Consider the following 21,543-nt stretch of genomic DNA (forward strand, 5'->3'; position numbering starts at 1 on the left):
GCCAGGCCTACTGTCCAGACTAGTATTGTGGTCACTAAGGTGCCCCGGCGGAACAAAGAATGGGGTTGAACAAATTTCGGTGGCTTGTTAGTGGCGTACTTAATTAGCGGACACTACGAACTCAATTCTTCGTAAGCCGAAGGCGGGCCTTTAGAAATCAGACTCTCCATCCCACCTCTCGCTGAATTATCATATGCTCGTGCCTGAAAAGAGCCTTGCGTCCTACTGCGTGCTGAATTACTGATGAGCTGGATCCTCTCTGGTTTGGGCTATAAGACTTGCAGAGGGCACGCGGGTGGGCCTAAAGCGACCTGGCGCCCGAGTGGGATAGCTGACCCCATCATCATTAAGCAATCGTAAACAGGAATTGGTAATACTACGTTTATGTAGGAAACAAGGTTTTTGCATATAGATCTCCAAACGTCAAACGTACGGGAGGATACTATCAGCGTCACAAAGAACAAGACGATTGCACCAAATAACCTAATTAAAAATAGATCGTCAGTCGATGAGTTGATGGCAGAAGACCAAAGAAAAGTATGTACAAATCGACTCAACTTACAGGGGCAACGGGCGCCTTAGTAGGTTAGCAAGCCTCATATTGTCAAGCTATCATAAGCCATCGAGGATACAAACAATACAGGGGCGACAAGATTATGGCTGGGAGATCTCCGAAAGTACATATCATCGTACCGGAGGCTTATTTGGCATGTAGCACTTAACCTTGGAAATTACCCTTGCAGGCAGATTAAGAACAACGTGAGGCTTTGTCACGAATGTCCTTACTAGTAGATTTGCTTAAGCATTTAGCGAGACGGAACTACGCTCGCGACCCTGCTCGCCAGTCAAGTTCGACAAACACCAACCTGGATTTAAGGCAAACACCTGGATACTGGAATCAGCATAGTTATATCGGTGACGAGCTGCTACCATATTCAAGGCTGCATTGCTCGTACGATATGACTCACCCTGTATTTTGCGGAATTGGTGAGTTGGATCGAGACGCAGAGAGATAGAGCCCTGCTCCGAAGAGACATATATAACATATGCCTTGGTAGATTTTCGGAACAAAGGTTCGAGTGTCTCAGTCATCCTCATAGATCCGAGGACGTTGGTCTCGAACGACTGTCGGAAGGCAGTATATTTGTCAACATCCTGATATACGACGATACCAGCATTGTTGACTGGGACATGGAGCTTACCGTATTGGGCCTCTACGTGGTCTCTGGCAGCGTTGACCGATTTCTGATTGGTTATCTCAATCTGGATCGGCGAGACGGAGGCCTTGACAGGGCTCTGCTGCGCAGACAAGAGCTCATTCACAGCCGCCCTTCCCTTATCCTCCGTTCGTGCTCCCAGCAAGATATGGAAGTCAGCTGAATGGTGCGCCAGCGCTAAGGCAGTCTTGAAACCAATCCCGTTGTGGGGGCCTGGTGTGTGTATACAATAAGCTAAACGTTGCGAAGAGTATTTGCGCGTATATATCGGTGATTAAGATGATCCTCTTGCTGGAAGCCATAATCTTAGCTCGACTGCTAGAAGTAGGGAAAATGAAGTGGGGATATAAGTCCACGAGCCGCTATGTATTCAAATTGTGATTGCGATGAGAAGTCTTACGTGTTCTCAACGGGAGCCGCAGCCGTTGTGTGTTGGGGAGCGATGGCATTTATCACCAGCTCGCAGGTAGTGAGATATGGGTCGCGAGTGAATGACAAACGTCAGCGAGGCTCATGATGGACAGTGATGGCTATGCTCTGCAGTGGATCCGTTGGTAACGATCATTTCAATCAAACTGGCAAACCCAAAAATAATGGCGGTCACATCCGTGATTACGGAGTATCTGGTTGCTATGCTAGAAGTTTGCATCGGGGTCACTATGTTCGGCGTTATGACTGCTAAATCCGCCATAAGCCCTTCCGATTTGCAACATCTGGAGGAACCACTGGATAATAGCACATAACGCGTATTCTTATTCACGTGATATGTTCAACGTGCCCAGCCCTCAACGTTCTGTGGATTTGGATCCTTTACTGTTCTATCGCCCCACAGCTAGATGCTATAGCAAGCTAACGGGGATAGGCTTATTCCCGAATGGCGAAGGACTCGAGGCGACAGTTGTCTGCTCACTCCCTGAGATTATTGCCTACTGGGGATACCATGGCAGGTATTCACAGCATACCACTGCATGCTGCAACCGGTTCATGTTCCCGCCCAATGTCTTGGCGTCATGGAAGGCGTCGCCGCAGCGGCAATGTATAGCTTGGATGATAAGCCACTATACCCATTGGTGGTGTTGTTGTTGCTGTTATTGAAGAAGAGGGGGGAGGCGGGGAGGGTTCAGATGTTTGAGATTTGCTATGGAATTGCTATACGAGTTTACTGTGAAAACGATTTGAAGTCGCGTTGTAGAATTGAGAATGCCATCTCAATAAACTAGCATAACCTAGATACTGTTGAGGGTCCGACTCGGGTCTGGTGCACAGCTTGCGAACTCATCTAAGATTCGTAGGGGGCCTGAAGATAAACGCCCACAGAAAAGTTCACACTGGAGCATAACGCAATAACAGCTGTGAACGGATGTCTTATCCAGTTGCTCCTTCAACCCAGTAAACTTTTTATTTTCCAAGATTCTCTAGTCAGTAAAACATTCCTAGTAACCGGCTGGCTTTGGCGGGCTTGGTAACGCGAGCTTGGCCCCGATAAGGCTCTCCATCAACTGTGGGTATCCACCGGTCTCCTTAGGATCGTCGCCAATAAAGTTCAGCGGGAAGCCAATGTCAAAGGGCTTGACGCTCTCGAGGTATTGAACCTGGCTATCTGTCAAGTGAATACTCAATGCATTAATGTTGTCTTCTAGGTGCGATTGCTTGCGGCACCCAACCAGCGGAAAGACGTTTCGAGCCTTCCTCATCACGTACGCCAGAGCAATCTGCTGAACGCTATCGGTTCCGTGCTCGGCAGCCACTTTCGCCAGAGCCTCGCTGACCTTTTGAGCATACTCGCTCTGCTCGCTGAATCGAGCACTGTCACCCTCACGCTTACGAGCCTCGAGCTGCGCCTTGCTTTTGAGCTCTCCCCCTCCCAGCACATTCCACGGGCACAACGCCATGCCAAAATGACGCGCCATGGGGATGATATCCCTTTCAAAGTCACGATCCATCACGCTCCAGCGGCCCTGGTAGACGGAGAATGGTGTCTTGCCATGTGCTTTGGCGTAAGTGTTCGCGGCAGCCACAACCCAGGCAGGCGTGTCAGAGATGCCCAGGTACAGGACCTTCCCTTGTTCGACCAGAATATGAAGTGAATCCATCAACTCCTCGATAGAGGTAGTCCAATCCCACCAGTGGACATAAAGTAGGTCGATATATGCCGTATGTAACTTTTGCAGAGAAGCATTGACCGAAAGCATAAGTGACTTCTTGTGGTTGCCGCCATAGTTGACAGTCTTTCCAGTGCCAAGATCGTGGGTACGGAATGCGTTGGTAAACTTTGTGGCAATGAAAAGCAGATCACGGTTGCCTCGGGCAGACATCCAATCCCCGATGATTGTCTCGGACTCTTCATTCTGGTAATTATTCGCGGTGTCGATGAAGTTGCCGCCCGACTCCACGTAGTAGTCCAACAGCTTGAACGAGTCCTCTTTGGTAACTCCGCCTAGGAGATGGGCCCATTCTGTCCCCAAAGACATTGCTCCCAGAGCCAGGGGAGAGACACGTACTCCAGCATTGCTAGAGAGGACGCGATAGCGGCCAAGCTCTGTTTTCGGTTCTTCAACAGGTCTGAAAGCCATGGCAGCTATATGTGAGCCTGTGTAATGGTCTAGGTGCGAGGATATGCCGTAGCATGATCATGCTAGAGGACATCCCTACTTAAATATGTTCGGAGAGTACTTCAAAGTCGCTCACACTATGATCCACACGAGTGGAGCGCAGTGATCATCATTCCTGCTAGCTAACAGCCACATCGCAAGACTCGACTGTCATCGAGATCAAATCTCTTGGACGCGTTCCGCTGCTATTCGTCGTATTCAGAGAGGAGTCGGACTTAACGGAGCTAAGGGCATGTTGCTCCCGAAGCGTAATGTTGGGAGCACATTGGTGCCCAGATCATGGCTCGCCCTGCAGCAATGTCGTCACCTCAGAATAAATGTATGCAAACAATTTTGTGTTAACATGCAAGCAGAGCTTCCAGTATGTTTGCACACGCATCGAGACCTGAGGCCCTGTTGGCGCCCTCTTTTGAGCTCTTCCTGTGCGCTCATTTCTTGGGCGGAGCTCTTTCCTGGGCAAATGGGGCTATTACTTATCAGTATAAATTATATATTGTATCCCAATCCGCTACTCGACCGTACACTACCATATTTGTGACCTGGCGGCACGATAAACCTCGGCTAGTCGGAATCTAGCTATTGCAACTATCATGGTCACGATGAGAGCTGCAGTTGTGACTCCCGAGGACAAGCTTGTCTCTGTCCATGATGTTCCGATCCCAGAACCAGAACCCGGAGAAATCTTGGTCCGTGTAGGCGCTATTGCCCTAAACCGCGTCGATTGGCTGTATACGGCAAATCCGGTGGCTGTCCAGGATCGCCGTGTAGGTCTCTTATACTATAGGGTGAGCTTTCATTACCATCTACATATGTGAAACGGGTCCTGACGAAGAGAATATATTGCAGACTGCAGCATTGGCCACTCGAGCTGTTCGTGGTTTCTCGGTCCTTGACTCTGACATAGCCAACTACCATTACATCAGTAAGAAAGGATGGAGATAAAATTGGAGGTGTTTCGATCGCATCAAGCTTTTCTTGTATCTCTTGCGTTTCCTTTTTTTCTTTGGGCGAAACGCTGAAGTCGTTCTGGAACCGGCGGCGGAATGCAGAAGCCGTGCCATCCGTCAAAGACACAGGGGCATATAGCAAGCGCAAACACCTGTCTCACGGGAGCTACGTTTGATCATGCTGAAGCTTAGGCCCCGGTGGTTACTAACGATCACCCTAATCAACGTCTATCTTTTAGGTGTCGTCATGCGGGTAGTAGGTCACACGGCCAGAAGCACATTGGATTTTTGCTTGCACTGTTGACATAAACTTTCGTGTTCCTGTCCACAACTGCGGCATCCAATGTCTCACTTGGCCAGCAGTGCGTGCCAAGCGGTTTGCAGCATGCAAACCGCCCGTTGCTGTCTACCCGCGCGCCAGAAATATTCGGTGCATATATACTAGGTCCTGGAATTGACCCAGCGAATTGAACCGAAATCATCTGGCATGATTGCTTGGTTCTTGGCAGTGCTCGGGGTGCAGTCGTGAGTTCCTTCCTCTGGCTGCTGCTTTCAAAGGAAACAGTGACAATCGCTATATCTTAAACTCGGAGTAACTACCATCGCCACGTAAGCGAGAATGGACGCCACGAGCCTAACAAACGGCGGATGGAGCATCCGCAGACTTCAGAGCCGGCCGGTTGTACTTCTACCAATCCTGTGAAATTGGTCGGAAGTTTTGGGACATAAAATTTAATGAGCGTAGTAAGAAAATTCAAGGTGTAGTACGAAACCGAATGTGTAAATACACGTATACACTGACGCCGTTGAACGTTATAATATATGTGTGGAGATGTGATAGGGGACTTTGTGTGCTTCGTGTATAGCTTGCCTCGGGGAAATCTTGGTGGTGAAGCGCATGTTATGCCTTATTGTCATAGCGCAATACAGCTGAATGTTATGCAGAGCCCGGGTGTTTGCGCGGCCATTTAGTCGAGCCCTTCAACGTGATTAGCTTGTTTGATGCTTGGTCTTAACAAAATCCACATAAATATTCCAAAACAAAAAAAAAGAAAGAAAAAAGAGTCTGATAGGCAGTGCTGGTTTTGTATTTACGATCTCTAGGCTTCGTATGAACAAATGCGTGACTGCTTCGAGGAGTTCTCGCTTGGGATATCATTGACGCTAAGATAATACAGATTACAGTGAGGATTCGTTCTAAGCGCGCTAGACCACGTGATACTCGCTTATTTCTCTGGCTCTTGGATGACCTTGCTCTCATGTTGGACCTGGTCAAAATCCTCGGCATGTGTCATGAAGACATCGTCATTGACGTTGCGGTGCCTCCACCAAAAGATGATAGTCTGGACAAACAAAGCAATAGCAGGAGCAGCCCAGGCCCATACTAGGGTCGGATCAGCGATAGCGGGGATCAAGATCTCGCCAAGCGCACTGCTCAGAGCCGTCATGAACAAGAACAGCGCAACCACCGTGGACCTCATGTGTTCTGGGGCGCGAGCATACGCGAGCTCATACGACGTCACATTCACGAAAACTTCGCTCATAGCACCCAAGGCAACATTAGGCACTTGCCACCAGATCGAAATAGGTGACACGCCGTCGCAGTCGCTGGCGTAGTAACCACTGTGAGGGGGCTAATGTTAGTCTTGCACGAGCAGGATATGGAAAAGAAGGTCCCGGTGAAAACTTACCATGGGCTGGTCTCGTAGACTCGGTATTGCAAGACTGCACCGATGACTGAAGACAAAGTCGCGAGTATGAAACCACAGGTCATTCGGCTGATTCTGCCAAACTTGATGCCTCTGCGTTTGAGGAAGGGGTACACGACCTCGGCCATTAATGGAGAGAAAACAATGATGCAGAGAGGGTTGAAGTGCGACAACAAATCATTCGGCGCGCCATCCGAGGTCATAGCAGCGCCCTGATTGCTTTGCACATTTCCAACGCCGCCATCATTCAAGTTCCAAATGGGAATATAAAGGAAGATCTGGACGGCCTGCCAAGTCCGCCGAGCGTCGTCAACGTCTTTTTCGGAATAACTGACGCGTGTGCCTCTTTCCTCTAACGTGGACGGTTTGACGTTGTGCCATAGGTTCTTTGAGAAGATATTGCCCTTGCTCGCTTTCAACGCCGCGATGGTGATCTTGACGAAACGGGTCAGATCCGAGCCCTGAGGTGGTGTCCTGACGGTACGCTTGTACATGAACGCAAGCAATACTGGCAGCAAGAAGTAGACAATCCCCGGGACCAGGTACGCAAGCCAGAAGCTGTGATATTTCTCGATATAGACGACAGCGATGGCGAAGAAAGCACCAACATTGATGAATGCATAGAAGATAAGCATGATATGGCTGATGGTCGTCTCTGGGTCGACAAGCACCTTTTCACCCGACTTGAGCACTCTCGTGTACTCCCTCTGATACTTGTACTGATCAATGACAGTCGGCGCAACGTTCGGCTTGAAGATGCCGGCTCCGATAGCCAGGAGGAAAAAACTGATGAGAAAGGGCGCAACACCTTTCCCGGCCTGCAAAAGAGCGGGAGCAGCGCCTCCAACCATAATAACATGAGCGACGGCGCCAACCAGAACACCCCAAATGATAGCCTGATACCGTCCAATCTTGACATCGGCGACCCATGCTCCAAAGATTGGGATAACATATGCCAAGAAGGTGAACAAAAGACCCAATGCAGATGCAGTCTGCAGCCCTAGGTTCAAAGCGCCAGCATGTCCATTGGGCTTCGCAGGGTTGACGGCGCCAGTACCAGGTCCGCCCTCCGGGAGAGGAAATTGCATGTAGTTGTTGAACGCAGCTTTGACACCATAGTACGAAGCCCTTTCAGACATTTCGACGATACAAAGTAGCCATGAGACCCATGGAATGGAGTCGTGCACCTTGCGCAGCGTCGTACGCTCTTCCTCAGTCGGAGGTGGATATTCTGCGGGGTCAAAGATCTGGGCATTCTCGTCTTCTGAGCGCGATTGAGACTCCAAGTTGTGGTCATGAAGAGTGGCATCGGCCGTGATAGATGCGCTTGTGTGGCCAAGATGTGCCTTTTCGGAATGGAGACCTTGATCGGCAGCAGGTTCTACGACCTTTTGGACGGTCAAGCCAACTACGTTCTCAGCTAATGAATGTGTTAGTTGCCTGAATGGTGGAAAACGGGTGGGTCGGAATACCTACCCATCTTTCTTGGGTATAGTTGATCAGTCCCGAGTTCAGAGGCTTCGAGCTCACAAGGATATACAGTCGGAAACGGGCAGCCCTGATCGCCTTGTTGTCTTAAGTTGCAACACTGGGCAACTGGCGAACAATCGGCTGTAACGTTGAGAACACCAACAAACCAAGCTTAAATGCAAAGGATGCAAGATATGGTAGCAGCCGACACCATCTTATCTCTCACATCTGACCTTTAAGTACGAAGGAGGTGCGCGCCGACTGGCCCAGCGTTCGTACGTATATCAGTGGGACCAATTCTGATTTGGATGCCAAGATCGATTGCGCAACGTTGGAATCCTCATTGCGCCATCGTTAGCTCTGCCCATGGAAATCCAGAACCGTGACGCAATAACAAACCATTACATCCCGGTATTCCTGATAGGTCGCAGTGGAAGTAATAAAGCCGCAGATATCCATTCGATTGTCATCGCTCTATTTTGTGGCGTTTCGAGAATTTTCGTGTTCTCGAACCTGCATGGAAGCTCTTCTGAACGGCCATCGGACCACCGAGTCTAATTTATGGCTGGTTCTGAGTGAACTATCACACATGCACCAGAACCCACGACCGACTAGGGTTGATATCGAGGTACGAATCTGCCATTGCATTATACAGACTATAGTCTCAATTGATGCAGAGAGATGGACACAGTCTCGGCAGTCTCCTGTAGGGGTCTCTTGCGTACGGTTGATATCCCCAAAATGGACATGCAAAAAGCAAATGGACCCCCCTACGGTAGCTGGAAATTTTTGGATATCGGACATGAAGGACAAAGCGCGGCAGCTAGGCCGGCGCTAAGCTAGGCCTCTTCCTGTAAGGACACAAAGCTAGCTAATCATCCGCGATGCAGCTTCCCGCATTTTGTCCAGTATGCATGTAGCGCAGGTTTTGGTAGTGAACCCTTGAGCGTTCACTTGGGATGTTGACTGGACTCTACGGACCTTACAGGGCGACCAAGCCAAATTCAGAGGTTCCAACAATGGTGTGAGCATGCCCCCCCACCTTGGCCAAACCATATCGAAAGCTTAGGTCTGACAGCCAAGCGATATAACGAACCATTATGACTTTGTGTAGAAAATCATTGCCCTGTCAGACGCCACCTCGGACACGAAGGTGCCCCCCCCCCCCTTGGCTGTATCTGAATGGGAACTCCTAAGCTTTTCCAAGGATGCGCCTGCTTTTCACTGGCTGGCTTGGGTTTCTTAGCACCCGCTATCCGCCGTGCTTGGCAAACTGTTCGGATATCCCCGCAAAATCTTGACGTTTGTGGAAGTATTGGCATCAAGTGGGGGGATGTTTCAAAGAGAAAATTAACTTGGCGGTCATTTTGTACCACTTCTGAAATGCGCAATCCTAGCAGCCTCTGTAATATGTCTTGGAAACGGAATGTCACTCTGACTTCAGTGGCAAACACTTTATGATATTCAGGCGCGGTTTCCACTGCCCAGATTCCACTGCCGTGAGTGCAGCAATAAACGACTTGGGACGGTATATAGTGCTTTGATGCGTGGTTAGTGTTAAACGCCGATGTGCTACACTGAACAGTAACCCCATTCGTTCTTATCTCAATAGTTACGGACCCAAGAAAACATGCCAGTGAGAATCGGAACCAGGTCGGGACCATACACATGCCCAGTCAGCACTACCAGAGACTGATAGTAATAACGACAGGACACTTGGAACAGCCTTTACATCTACATACGGCGATGTAAATTAAAGCGCCTGGCCTGTTCATGGTGTGGATATGATGGACACGTGACTTGTATGGTTATCAATAGTAGGTTTATTGATGGAGTTTGTGATACTGACGAGGAATAAAGCTATGCTCTATTCCTGGTAAAGACTACCTGAGTAAGTTGCCCTAGGTGGATACCTGAAGCATTCATTAGGGTAGAAATACGTGATTGTTATCTGCGAAAACATAATATACATAATCATCTTTGGCTAGCATTTCCTGTGTTCACAGATCCCTTCCTGTATACGGCACGCCCGTACTATGCGAACAGTTCACTCAAGTGCTTGATATGGAGAGTTTATCAAGGCCAGAAGCTCACTCATCGCCAGTTGCGAATCTGCCTGCCCCAATCTTGTCACTCAATGCCTCGTTAGCTCTCAGATAACCTGCAAAGTCAGAGCGTTTCTGGAGCAGGAGGTCAGCCACTATACGAGAAAAGATGATACCGCCGGCCTCGTTGAGATGAGTGCCGTCACCCTCTGACAAGTTGTAGTACTGAGAATCCTCCTCCCCGATAGCTTTCACGTATTTGGTACTGGCCAGCGTCAAGTCGAGGTATTTGACACCGACCTCCTTGGCGACAGCGATCACCTTACCACGCCAATCCTTGAAATCCTGCTGCAGTTCATTATCGACCCAGTTACGTCTTGTCAGAGGTGTGACGAGGATCTGTGAGACTAGTCAGTGACCGAAAGTAATTGCATCGCGGGTCAGGTCGTGGTGATGCTTACAGGAGTTGCTCCGGCTTCTTTAAGGTCGGTAGCGATGGATAACAAATTTGCTCGGTACTCGTCGAGGGTGAGCGACTTCTGATCGTTGTGGCCGAATTGAACGGTGACAACGGGCTCGTAATCTGCCTTGACATTCGCGACTGTCTCTAACAAGTCATCCCATCTCCCATTGGTCTTCCAAGATATAGTGGTCGACCCACTCTTGCCACGGTTCTCAGCTTCAGCGCCATTCTCGGCGAGATCGGAAAATGCATCTCCCCATCCGCCATTTGGCGCGGTCGTGGAGTCTCCGACGAGCAGGAAATAAGGATCTTTGGGACCGCGCACTACTGTTGCAGCTTGGACGCAACCGAGCGACGCCAACAACGCGATAGTCTCGAAGTACCTCATTGTGCGTGCATGTGAAGCAGAACAAGGGTAAGTTCAGTATAAGCTGAGTACAGGTTTCGAAGAGTGTTTTAAGCTAGACAACCCGCCAGCCATTTATAAATAGCATAGAGCATCACTCGGACTAAGCACGGAAAACCGGACGATTGGCATTGTCAAGTATTACCCCGTGTGTGAGAAGTTCTTCCAGAGACTTTGTTGAAAATGAAAATGGGACCATCTCGGTCCAATGGACTTATCATACCCATCAAGTATTCAATCCCGGATCTCTGGAGGAGGCCGGCTTGCTGGAGAAATTTGCACTCGGGTGCTTCAAATCAAGTCAAACAGCTCATTGGTGGATAGTATGGGTCAGCGGAATGTAACACGAGTACATATAGTCCACCGGGTGCCAAGAGTGTTGGGAGGCGCCATAAACTGGGGTAAGTAAAATGGCTTCGGACTCGTTGGAAGTCAAGTAAGGATGCCAGAGCTGTTTAGCGACTGTTCGTCATGATCGCTATCTCGAGAATGAAGCATTGATTGTGAAGGTTTGGATGAAACGGAACATATTGTAAGATATTAACTGCCTTGCTTACTCTCTGTAACTCGTTTGTTGGGTAGCCGACTCAACTTCACACAAATGAGTATAGTGAGAGACAACTTTCTAGTAGCAACACATGCGTACAAATTTATTAGGAGTGTCTTAGGAGCCACATCGGAGTTCAGGTGATTTCGCGAAAATGTCTATGGAGTAGTGGGTGAGGAATTTAACGTCCTAATTGGTAGTGAAATTGACGCTTTCGTTACGTGGAGCCTGTGCGGGTTGTGTGCTCTTTACAATATAGCATTGTTCTCAAGCGCGTGGCATAACACTCACATACCCTTTAAAGTATGACTCTGGGGAGAATCTTTTTTTCTTTTTTGAATCGGGGACTAATAATATACATTTTTGGGACTATAAATAAATTGAAGTGTCGCGGCGTTAAGCCATCATGGCAGGATTTATCCATGGCGTCCAAAAATGTGGCGCGATTCTGCGCCGCATCTTACAAATACACCGGCGCCTCAAGCGCGACCACACTACTCTTTTTGAACCAATCAAAACCTGTTGCGAACTTGCGAACCTGCAAGCTTCCATGGTCCACTCACTCTTTTTGAACCAATCAAAACCTGTTGCGAACTTACGAACCTGCAAGCTTCCATGGTCCACTCATCAATAAGATATTGGGCCAATCACGAGATAACTTGTCATGTTGTACACGGCATACGAGAGACGGTCAGGCTTAGATGAAGCAAAAGTGCTGCCCTGCATTTGATTAAAAATCACGGACTTAATTCCTCCAAGTCATATGTTTCTGAAATTTTGGGTTAGGAAGTACTCACTAAAGAGAGATCTGGACACAGTCTCTACTCTCTTGCAATGGACTTAATGATTGCTCTGCTTAAAACCGACATCATTCTACGTATTGCGGTGAGAGGGAGACAGACACGCAAGTTATCGAACACTATTTAAGTCGTGATGATTCTCAGATGAGAGGTCTTCTCAGAAACTCATCAGTTAATAACTATCCTCACGACGCTCATATTCGACATATCAAGTCACGCATTCACCATCAGATATAAAGTCACGCATTCATCATCAGACATCATGCCTACATTCAACATCAAGACCACCAGCGAGGAGGTCGTTGCGGCTTTCGGAGACCATGTCAAAGGCAAGACCTTCGTTCTGACAGGTGCCGCCTACGGATCTCTAGGAGGACACGCAGCTGTGTCTCTAGCCCTTCGAGAGCCTGCTCACATCATCATTGCCTCGAGGACCGAGGAAAAGGTCGCGCCGGTGCTATCGGAAATCCAAATTATTGACAGCTCCATCAAGACGACCTTTGTTCATCTCGACCTAACCGACCGCGACTCCGTACGGCAAGCCGCTGAGAAGATCCGTGCCGTCGCGCCCAAGATTGATGTGCTCATCAACAACGCCGGTATTATGGCGATTCAAGAGTACAAGACTGACAAGCATGGCGTTGAGATCCAGTTGTCGGCTAACTACCTTGGCCATTTCCTTTTGACAAACCTACTCCTACCGAACATCCTGGCTGCCGGGCACAACTCTAGGATTACCAACGTCACCAGCGTGGGATACAGGTCCAGCGAGTTTAGATTCGACGACTGGAATTTCTCTGACGGAAAAACATATGACCCATGGACAGCTTACGGACAAGCAAAGACCGCCGAGATCCTTTTCGCATGGGCGCTGGCAAAGCGCCTTAAGGACCGTGGTGTCACAGCAACGGCCTTGCACCCAGGGATGATCGCGGGGACAGGGCTTGGCGATCACCTCGACGCGAGTACAGCCTTCAATGACATCGGAACTATTGTGAAGAGGAACACTGGTCGCGATTGGGACTGGGCGGACCCCGAAGCGCTACGGAGGACATTGACTCAAGGTTCGGCCACAACACTTGTCGCGGTGCTTGATCCTGAGGTTCCGGCAAGGTCACCAGCATACTTGACTAATGGCGCTATCGGAAAGGCATGGGACTTTGCTACTGATTATGAGAAGGCTGACAAGTTGTGGACGTTGAGTGAAGACATTTTAGGGCAAAAGTTCCAATATTGATTTATTCGGTAACATGGAATCGAGAGTCGTATTGGTATCTCCGGGCAGATGACATAATTTTGGAGATTAATAGTTGAAATTCAAATCATAGTATTGAAGCTATATGTGCACATTGGTTATGATAGAGTGTGCTATTGTGGACGAGTTCTCTTCTTGGCCAAGCCGGAAAGCTTCTCTACAGCAGCTTTGAGGCCGATGACATCCTCTTCCTCAATTAATTATCTACAATTAACGGCGACTCATTTCCCGTCTGTCAAAACTACGAAGGATTGGGTATCCCAGCTTTCGATGTGTTGCTTCGCGACCTCCCGCATGTCATCTCTGTCAGCGTTGACGACTTCCAGTGCGCCAGGCATGCCATTTTCAGGGTCTGCTCAGCAAACGCGGCCGCCATTTTTGACTTGGCCTTGTCATAGTATGTATGGAAAATTACAATGAAGTAAGTCATGCCTAAAAGTGCTTTTTGTAGCTCCGTAGCTGAGGTTACTGGCGCTATAGAGCTAGAGAAATTGACTGCTTAGCCACGGTCTTCATCTGTAAGCTGAAGGCCGAGAAGTAATTGTGACAAGGTCTCGTCGTCGCGCTGCAACTTTTAATGCTCAGACAAATCTGCCTTGTGCGGCGAGTCCATGTATTGATCTTTAACGGCATGATCGGAGCCGGCCAGGTAACGTTGGACTCCATTAATTTACAGGCAGTCGAGCTGAATTTCATCAGGGTACTTGCGGCTGGCAGGAAGATGCAGTCGTCAAAGGGTGACACGTGGACTCTAAACCCATCCATAGGGTTCAAGCCTTTGGTTATGGACTCACAACCACCATCATGTTGGCAAGAGGCTGGTAATAGTTTCCATAGAACCATTTGGCAGAACAACAGAGTAAATGTGTTTCTCAGCACGGCGTATCATATGCACAGCCGTTTGAGTTATGATCGTAGCCCCAATAAGGCTAATATTGTCAGAATTACAATCTTGCCATAATTATTTCAGCTCGGCCTGGATACGATACAAGTTTTCAAAGAAGCAGAAAATGGCACAAGATCCATCGAAGTTCTGTCCAGCTTCCAGCTCAAAGATATCAAGAAAGTCTTGTTGGCTCTGCTTCGGTCTGCTGATTAGGGCAACCTTCGTAGGTGTTAGCGTGAAATAGACATTCACACTCGGGATGCGAAAATCGATTGTTGTTATACGTTAGCCTTACTGCTTAACGGACGAGGGTCAGGAGAACTCAAGCAAATTCAAACGCTTTGTTCTTGGAAGATGTCGACCGACCCGAGCCCACTGAATTTTGTATTGGAGCTTCTAAACTTAGTCTATCGAGGGCATCTTACAAGACCTCAATAAAATGACGTGTCCGACGTTCTCAGACAAACCAGTATTTTTTTTTCTTTGTTTTGGCATTTTCATACCAATCGAAACATATCCGCCTAGCCTCTATAGCTCGTTGTAGTACCTTTTTATTTTATTTTAATGACGATGGTAAAGGTACGTTACTTTTCGACTGGTGAATTGCACTTATCTAGGCTATCAGTTCCTGGGTACTGACCACATACTTGAGGGTCTTGAGACCCTCAGCTGAGGAAAGTGGCTCAGGAGCTGCAGCAGACTTTTCTTATGCTAATTTCCTTGCCTTGCCCTTGAGTCCCTGCGCTGGTGCAACGGGCTGGAAGCATCAGGAAGTGCCTTCACAGCTGGAGCAGTCTCGGGCACTTTGTTGACCTTCGGATTATAACCACAAGCCTCGGCGGCTCGTCCTAGCCACGTAGTGAACGCGCTTGTGTCATCTTTGTATTGCCTGTAGGTGCTAGAGAGTATTTCGGAAAACATGATTTGGCAGATGTGATCCAATAGCAAAAGAAGCTCTCAGGAGACCATCGTCTATCTTATTTCACGTTTGATGAGTGGATGTTATCTCGAATGCTTTAGTGGTTGCGAGCAATGAGCAACAGCACATAGTGGCCCTAATTCGTTCTCCACAGCGCTAACATTTTGAGCACATGCAGCTAACAATAGCCGGTAGACCTTCTGAGATTTCCCCGCACGCTTCTAACCTAAGGTTAGGTCGTCACAAATCTAGCTGGCTCGCCGCGTTTCTTGATGCTTTTCACGATTCAGCCAATGCTTGTTTGTGTTGATGAGGCTCCTGTCCTCTCTGAGCCGTCTTGGTTAGTGCTGTAATAAGTGGTATCCTGACGTGTCTGCTACATTGTTATCATAGAGGTGCGGTGATCTGCATCAGTGCTACACAGCTACTGGGAGTGCTCATTGCCAGGTCACGTCCTTCCGTCCTCAACGTGCCGTGGTACGTCGCTTACCACCAACACTGAGGAAGATGATGCAGCCCTTTTAATGGCCCCAAGCTATGAGCTCTGGGCATCGTCCACGTACCAGAATTTCCCATATGGTCGTCGCTGCTAGATGCCTCTCCTAGAGTGCTTGCCTCCTGCTTGATCTAGGTGCTTTTGCATTAGCAACCATAAGACATTAGACACATGCGAGTGGTCTTGTTACTTGTTCTCCTTGATCATCGCTCGTCTGCCGCCAGCCCTGTCGGTAATTAACCATTGACCAAACTCAAGCCTTGCTCCGCCCAAGTGTAACAAGATCGTACATATTCCAATCGCCTACTTACCCAGAGGATCGCTGCTATGTTTAACTTGTGAAGAGGAACCAAATGTTCGATATACAGAGCTTTCTCTGCGTAATTGTGTGCTGTAATCAATATTGGTTTTGTGCCGATCCAATGCCATGGTTTCCAGCGCCGTTATATGTTGTTAGGGGAGGATATAATAGCTTGTGAACTGGTCAGTATAATAGTTGACCCTGTGGCTTGCGGTATATGTTTTCCCTAAGAAGTGAGCAAGTGTCCTGTCTGTAACGAGGTAATCTTTATGTCTTACGAGATCATGCCGTCATCAAAAAATGATTAGGCTTGTTATGTTTTGTGTTACCCGCAATACCATTGCATAGATTTTCATCCCCAAGTGTCGAAGTTGACCCGAGCCTCATGTTGTCCGCATCACAGCGTTCAATCAAATACGAGAAAACTAGGTGCAGTATATCTCTCATACCTCAGAAGAAACCGCCAATCGTTGTGTCATATTCTTGTGTCATTCTGCCATTAAACCACGAGGCTAGTGGCGGTCTACTGTGTACTCACATAGTTTTCACTTGCAGCCTCGATACGGATGGCTTCGGTTATGCAGCATGGGAGCTTTCCGCAGCCGCAAAACCCGCTCACAACCGCAATATAGTTTGGCAGACCCTTCTATTACTGGTTGATGCTATCTTGACCCTGGCCAAAGTACCTGCAATGATCTGCAACATTGACAGTGGGGTTCATCGCGCACGAACTTATTTATGCACGACACCTTCCTAACTTGGCAAAGCGATGGTCAACCACTTCGTGGCTCTCTCAAGAGTATGTCTGGCGGACAGCCAACTCCACCAATTAGCCTCAGCTCAAATTTGTCACTTGGTGTTTTTGTTATCTCATCGCCAGCATGGGAGCATGGGAGCATGGGAGCACCGCATCCACAAGCCTACTCGCATCCCAGTAGCCGTAAGGATGTGATCAGACTAGAGGTCTGATTCAAAATGGCTACTGCACATTATGACGAAGAGCGGCATTTATAGGAGCAAGGGACGTTCGTATAAAGGGTCTACTGACGTAGAACGGGTCGTTGTGTTTCTGGGCTCGAGGACTAGTCATCACTTCCACTTGATTTGCAGAGGAAACGATTGATCGCCAGCATGAAGTCGGTTCTCCGTGCAGTGGCCTGTACGGCTCTGTGGCTCGGCGGAGTCCACGGTGTCTTTCCACCCACAGGACAGGTGCCACCGATGACCCTCACCGAAGCAGAGGAGGCTACCTTGCTGGATTCTGCCGTAACGCTTGTGGGCAACGGCACCTTTGAGCAGCCGATTGACCACGCGCACCCGTCCAAAGGGTCGTTTTCTACTTCATACTGGTTTAACGCGACAAACTGGAAAGGGCCTGGTTCTCCCGTACGTCAGATACCCTGGTGGGCGTGAGAATGTGCTTGGGCTGACTCTTAGCAGGTGATTGTCTTCACACCGGGCGAAGCTCCAGCTGCGGGCTATACTGGATACTTGACGGAGCGTACCCTTAGTGGCATGATTGCGGCTGCAGTTGGTGGAGCTGTCATCATGGTTGAGCGTGCGTTACCTTCATCCTTCACCTGGATGAAAAGTGACTAATAAAGTGGTCAGATCGTTACTGGGGGAGTTCCAGCCCATGCACAAATCAGACTACGACGTGTTTACAACATCTTACACTTGAGCAGTCTGTCAACGACTTTGTCAATTTCGCGCAGAATGCACCCTTGCCATTCGATACAGCTAACACCAGCAGCGCTGATCAAGCGGTAAGTCCACAATAATCGGTGCATTGCTTGTGGCACTTGTTGACGTCCTTAGCCATGGATTTGGGTAGGTGGCTCATATTCCGGGGCCCTGGCTGCATGGATCGAAGAGGTAAGATACATATCATTCCTTATAAAGCACGTGATTCCAAACCGAGGCATGCACTCATAATTCATGCAGTTGTCTCCCGGAACCTTTTGGGCGTACCATTCAACTAGTGGCCCGGTAGAGGTCATCTACGACTATTGGCAGTACTTCCAACCGATTCAACAGGTAGGTACCCCGTAAACGACAAGGCTGACCATATCTTAATAATTGATTGCAGGGTATGCCAAAGAACTGTAGTCTGGATTATGAAGCCATTGTCGATCATATAGATACTGTCTTCACTAAAGGCACGGAAGAAGAAAAGATTGCTCTCAAGGCAATGTTCTTGCTTGAAGACGTTGCCCATGACGACGACGCCGCTGTCGCCATATCGTCCCCAATTTGGGCATGGCAGAGCATTCAGTTCTACTCCGGTTACTCTTCCTTCTATCAGATGTGCGACGCAATCGAGGGCGTCATCCCGAACAACACCGGTAATTACACCAACTATAGCGCCAGAGGAGTTGGATTGAACAAAGCCTTGCCAAACTTTGCTGCTTGGTACAGAACAGAATATATTCCTGGTTGTAAGTTTACATCAACTACAGAACGGGCCCGAAAATTGGGTGGAGCGTGCTGACTCCAGCTTTAGATTGCGCCTCCTATGGCTATGATGACTGGTCTGGCGATTACAATGTGCAGTGCTGGGATTCATACAACACCTCCATGCAAATCTTCCATGATTGGTCAGTCGACAGCCCAAACGGCCGAACTTGGGTTTGGATGACGTGTAACGAACCGCTATTTTATTGGCAAACGTGAGTGATCTCTCCCCACTTGTGCTTGGACATGCAGAGATAGGATTGCGATATACTGATAGCCTTGGACTATTAGCGGTGCACCGAGCAATGTTCCCACGGTGATGACGCGCCTAGCAACCCCGGAATACTATGATCGTCAATGCGGTCTCTATTTCCCTCGTGAAGGGCGCAATACTTATGGGAGCAACAGAGGCCTCACTGCGGATTCCGTGAACAGGCGAACAAAAGGCTGGTACAATACCGACCTCCCGCGGCTCCTATACGTGAATGGAGAGGCCGACCCATGGCGGTCCGCTTCAGTAGCTTCCGAGTTCAGGCCTGGCGGTCCATTCAACGGAACATCAGAGACTCCTGCCATTATAATGGAAGGGGCTAGACACTGTAACGATCTGCTTCAAAAGAACTCCGTCCACCCATCTGTAGCGGCTGCGCAGGCAGCTGCGATCAGCCAGTTTGAGGAGTGGGTTGGTGAGTATCCTGCGGCGGCATAGTGTGTCGTTGCTGGTGGAAATGATAGCAAAGGATTTAATAATAGAAGCAATTATTAGTACTGTTAATTCAAGACTGGCAAGGTATTTGGCATACACAAAGACATCAATTGATAGGTGTAGAGACTGTAGTGAGACGATTGCAGTCGAACGAATGAACATGATTAAGAGTTTGATGGGAATATTGAAGTGTTGCAGCGTGTTTGACCAAAGTATGGCTTATGAACGGTGGCTTGTAATGAGTTATGGCTAGTTTTCCGCTTTGCTTTAGTTGTGATCACAATCATATAAGTCGTAGACATCATTATTTTTCTCTTTCCATAGTATTTCAAGTAAGCAAGCAATTTCCAAGCAAATACCATATGTTCAATTTCCACACATCTCGATCAGCCCGCATTCATGCCAGCGTGCATCGCAATGGACTTACTAAGGTTAGACAGTCACTGATCCCGAGTTTGACATCTAACCCGACCAGAAATATGCAAATCTAAGAGCGTGATCATACCCAGGCTGCCACCGCGGAAGAAATCGAACCCACAATTACCCGACCTTGTTTCAAGATATAGCCAATGTACATAATTCAGATGCTAAGTACAACGATGCAAGCCACTTCATTTATCAGCGTCCCACAAAAGCCAAATTGCACGACGTTCATGATCGAAGGGGTATAGCGCTGCTGACACCAAGTAATTGATCGCCCACCCTAATGTAGCGGGTGTCTGCGTCAAGCACTAACCTAGCGGAGATTATCAGATGAATACCGAAATGAGTAAAAGTGCTCGATAGGTGATATACAAATATTATGGCAGATAAATTGAACTCGAGAGCGTTTCGTTCTTTGAGAAAGTACAAACGTTATCTAGAGATCTTGTCAAAGTCAGGAGTTTGTGGCGTGAACAAGTGGGTGACGTCATGCTAGGAAACTTGGAAACTGACGTATGCAAAATCCGATTCAACCTGCCTATGAATCTCTGAGAGCCCGCGCATTTGCTTACAGTCGGCATTATTGTTCCCATATGTGACCGATTTTTGCACGAAAAGAAATCTGCGACGTGACAGATAGACAACCGTCCTCTCATTTAGCATTCAGGCGGCGTCTACACGAAATGGCTAAAGTCATGCCACCCAACAGCGTTAGCCCATACGATTGGGAGCAGAAGGAAAACGATGCGAGACTAAAATGGCTCGAAGAATTCCACGAGACCAGGATGTCGGAAGCCGACAAAAGCATGGAGGCGCACCGGAAGTTCCACTCGGACGCCATGAAGGAGGCTGATGAACGTCTCGCAGCAGCTGAAGACAAGATTAAGCAGCACCGCATCTGGCACGCCCAGGCCATGAAGGAGGCCGATGAAAGACTCGATGCAGCCGATGACAGCATGGTCAAGCATCGCGTATTCCACGAAGAGGCCATGCGCGAGGCCGACGAGAGGCTGGCGGCTGCCGAGGATAGCATCAAGGAGCACAGGAAATTTCACGCGCAAGCAATGAAGGAGGCAGACGAAAGGTTGGCCGCGACTGATATAAGTATGGTCGAGCATCGCAAGTTCCATACCCGAGCGATGAAGGAAGCCGACGAGAGACTAGCAGCCGCTGAGGAGAGCTTAGTAGAGCATCGAAAATTTCACGAAATAGCCATGAAAGAAGCAGATGAGCGCTTAAATCAGGCAGATGACCTTATGGTCGAACATCGAAAGTTCCATGTTAAAGCCATGGAAGAGGCGGATGAACGCTTAGATCAGGCAGACGATCTTATGGTTGAACATCGGAAGTTTCATGTGAAAGCCATGAAGGAAGCAGACGAGAGGCTGGATCGTGGCGGTTGATGATAGGGGCGATGCGAGCAGGATCTAGAGCCATCATCCTGCATGTTTTTACTTTGTTTCAGAAGATCAACGCTGTTGTCTTTCTCGTCGTTCATGACTGTGGGAGGGATCAGAGGCCAGAGGTCAGGCAGATTTGCGATATGCATTCAGTGCCTGGGTCCACACCTGATGGCGGAACACTATTTGGCATGATTTTAATCGAAGGATCTACGCAAAGGAACGTCTCCGAAGCAGCCTAGTTTAATCGAGCCAAGGGACTCAAATCGACACAAGCAAGCACGATATATCTGAAGTAACATCGGCGACCTTTTAGATCCAGCAGCGACGAGTGGGGGGGGGGGGACCACTGATTACGTGGAGCGGCGTCACCAATACCACTGGGTCATGCTCCGTACCATACAGTGACCGGTTGAGCCGGGCAAAGCATATGCACAAAGTTGCGGGTATAATGTTTTACCGACTTCGTTCGAAATCAGTATTCACG

The 21,543-nt window shown here is 48.6% G+C and overlaps 8 protein-coding genes across 8 annotated transcripts; 3 read left to right on the forward strand and 5 right to left on the reverse strand.

The window, feature by feature from the left end:
- Positions 1-237: 237 nt before the first annotated feature.
- BKA67DRAFT_536258 (uncharacterized protein) lies at positions 238-1,666 on the reverse strand (the record flags this gene model as incomplete). Its single annotated transcript, XM_046100130.1, has 6 exons — positions 238-376; positions 434-483; positions 563-577; positions 694-785; positions 969-1,430; positions 1,618-1,666. The coding sequence occupies 6 exons, from the start codon at positions 1,664-1,666 to the stop codon at positions 238-240; spliced, it is 807 nt and encodes a 268-aa protein (XP_045956797.1).
- A 663-nt stretch (positions 1,667-2,329) lies between these two features.
- Positions 2,330-3,978, reverse strand: BKA67DRAFT_566806 (aryl-alcohol dehydrogenase). Its single transcript, XM_046102925.1, has one exon. It carries the CDS (start codon positions 3,788-3,790, stop codon positions 2,651-2,653), a length of 1,140 nt encoding a protein of 379 aa, XP_045956798.1. The 5' UTR covers positions 3,791-3,978; the 3' UTR covers positions 2,330-2,650.
- A 2,024-nt stretch (positions 3,979-6,002) lies between these two features.
- On the reverse strand, positions 6,003-7,965 carry BKA67DRAFT_536260 (POT family protein; the record flags this gene model as incomplete). The annotated part of the gene is made up of 3 exons (XM_046100131.1): positions 6,003-6,399; positions 6,468-7,905; positions 7,962-7,965. 3 exons carry the CDS (start codon positions 7,963-7,965, stop codon positions 6,003-6,005), a joined length of 1,839 nt encoding a protein of 612 aa, XP_045956799.1.
- A 951-nt stretch (positions 7,966-8,916) lies between these two features.
- Positions 8,917-9,815, reverse strand: BKA67DRAFT_292993 (uncharacterized protein). The gene has a single exon (XM_046096023.1). The coding sequence runs from the start codon at positions 9,623-9,625 to the stop codon at positions 9,074-9,076; it is 552 nt and encodes a 183-aa protein (XP_045956800.1). The 5' UTR covers positions 9,626-9,815; the 3' UTR covers positions 8,917-9,073.
- Positions 9,816-10,045: 230 nt separating this feature from the next.
- On the reverse strand, positions 10,046-10,851 carry BKA67DRAFT_536261 (SGNH hydrolase-type esterase domain-containing protein; the record flags this gene model as incomplete). Its single annotated transcript, XM_046100132.1, has 2 exons — positions 10,046-10,399; positions 10,462-10,851. The coding sequence occupies 2 exons, from the start codon at positions 10,849-10,851 to the stop codon at positions 10,046-10,048; spliced, it is 744 nt and encodes a 247-aa protein (XP_045956801.1).
- Positions 10,852-12,053: 1,202 nt separating this feature from the next.
- BKA67DRAFT_566820 (short-chain dehydrogenase) lies at positions 12,054-13,518 on the forward strand. The gene has a single exon (XM_046102926.1). It carries the CDS (start codon positions 12,479-12,481, stop codon positions 13,451-13,453), a length of 975 nt encoding a protein of 324 aa, XP_045956802.1. The 5' UTR covers positions 12,054-12,478; the 3' UTR covers positions 13,454-13,518.
- Positions 13,519-16,733: 3,215 nt separating this feature from the next.
- On the forward strand, positions 16,734-19,464 carry BKA67DRAFT_566827 (serine carboxypeptidase S28). The gene is made up of 8 exons (XM_046102927.1): positions 16,734-17,459; positions 17,514-17,631; positions 17,685-17,839; positions 17,892-17,948; positions 18,018-18,110; positions 18,163-18,511; positions 18,577-18,742; positions 18,819-19,464. The coding sequence occupies exons 1-8, from the start codon at positions 17,205-17,207 to the stop codon at positions 19,234-19,236; spliced, it is 1,611 nt and encodes a 536-aa protein (XP_045956803.1). The 5' UTR covers positions 16,734-17,204; the 3' UTR covers positions 19,237-19,464.
- An 875-nt stretch (positions 19,465-20,339) lies between these two features.
- Positions 20,340-21,059, forward strand: BKA67DRAFT_536264 (uncharacterized protein; the record flags this gene model as incomplete). The annotated part of the gene is made up of 1 exon (XM_046100133.1): positions 20,340-21,059. The coding sequence occupies one exon, from the start codon at positions 20,340-20,342 to the stop codon at positions 21,057-21,059; it is 720 nt and encodes a 239-aa protein (XP_045956804.1).
- Positions 21,060-21,543: the final 484 nt, after the last annotated feature.

The sequence above is a fragment of the Truncatella angustata genome (assembly GCF_020726525.1).
Source record: "Truncatella angustata strain MPI-SDFR-AT-0073 chromosome Unknown BKA67scaffold_5, whole genome shotgun sequence".
NCBI classification, from domain to species: domain Eukaryota; kingdom Fungi; phylum Ascomycota; class Sordariomycetes; order Amphisphaeriales; family Sporocadaceae; genus Truncatella; species Truncatella angustata.

Excerpts from the sequence above, each read along its gene's own strand:
- BKA67DRAFT_566806 (XM_046102925.1), bottom strand. The coding sequence starts at position 3,790 with ATGGCTTTCAGACCTGTTGAAGAACCGAAAACAGAGCTTGGCCGCTAT.
- BKA67DRAFT_292993 (XM_046096023.1), bottom strand. The coding sequence starts at position 9,625 with ATGTGTATGGTCCCGACCTGGTTCCGATTCTCACTGGCATGTTTTCTT.
- BKA67DRAFT_566820 (XM_046102926.1), top strand. The coding sequence starts at position 12,479 with ATGCCTACATTCAACATCAAGACCACCAGCGAGGAGGTCGTTGCGGCT.
- BKA67DRAFT_566827 (XM_046102927.1), top strand. The coding sequence starts at position 17,205 with ATGAAGTCGGTTCTCCGTGCAGTGGCCTGTACGGCTCTGTGGCTCGGC. Across the intron at positions 17,840-17,891 it reads CCAGCAGCGCTGATCAAGCG|CCATGGATTTGGGTAGGTGG; the intron begins GTAAGTCCACAA and ends TGACGTCCTTAG. Across the intron at positions 18,111-18,162 it reads ACTTCCAACCGATTCAACAG|GGTATGCCAAAGAACTGTAG; the intron begins GTAGGTACCCCG and ends AATTGATTGCAG.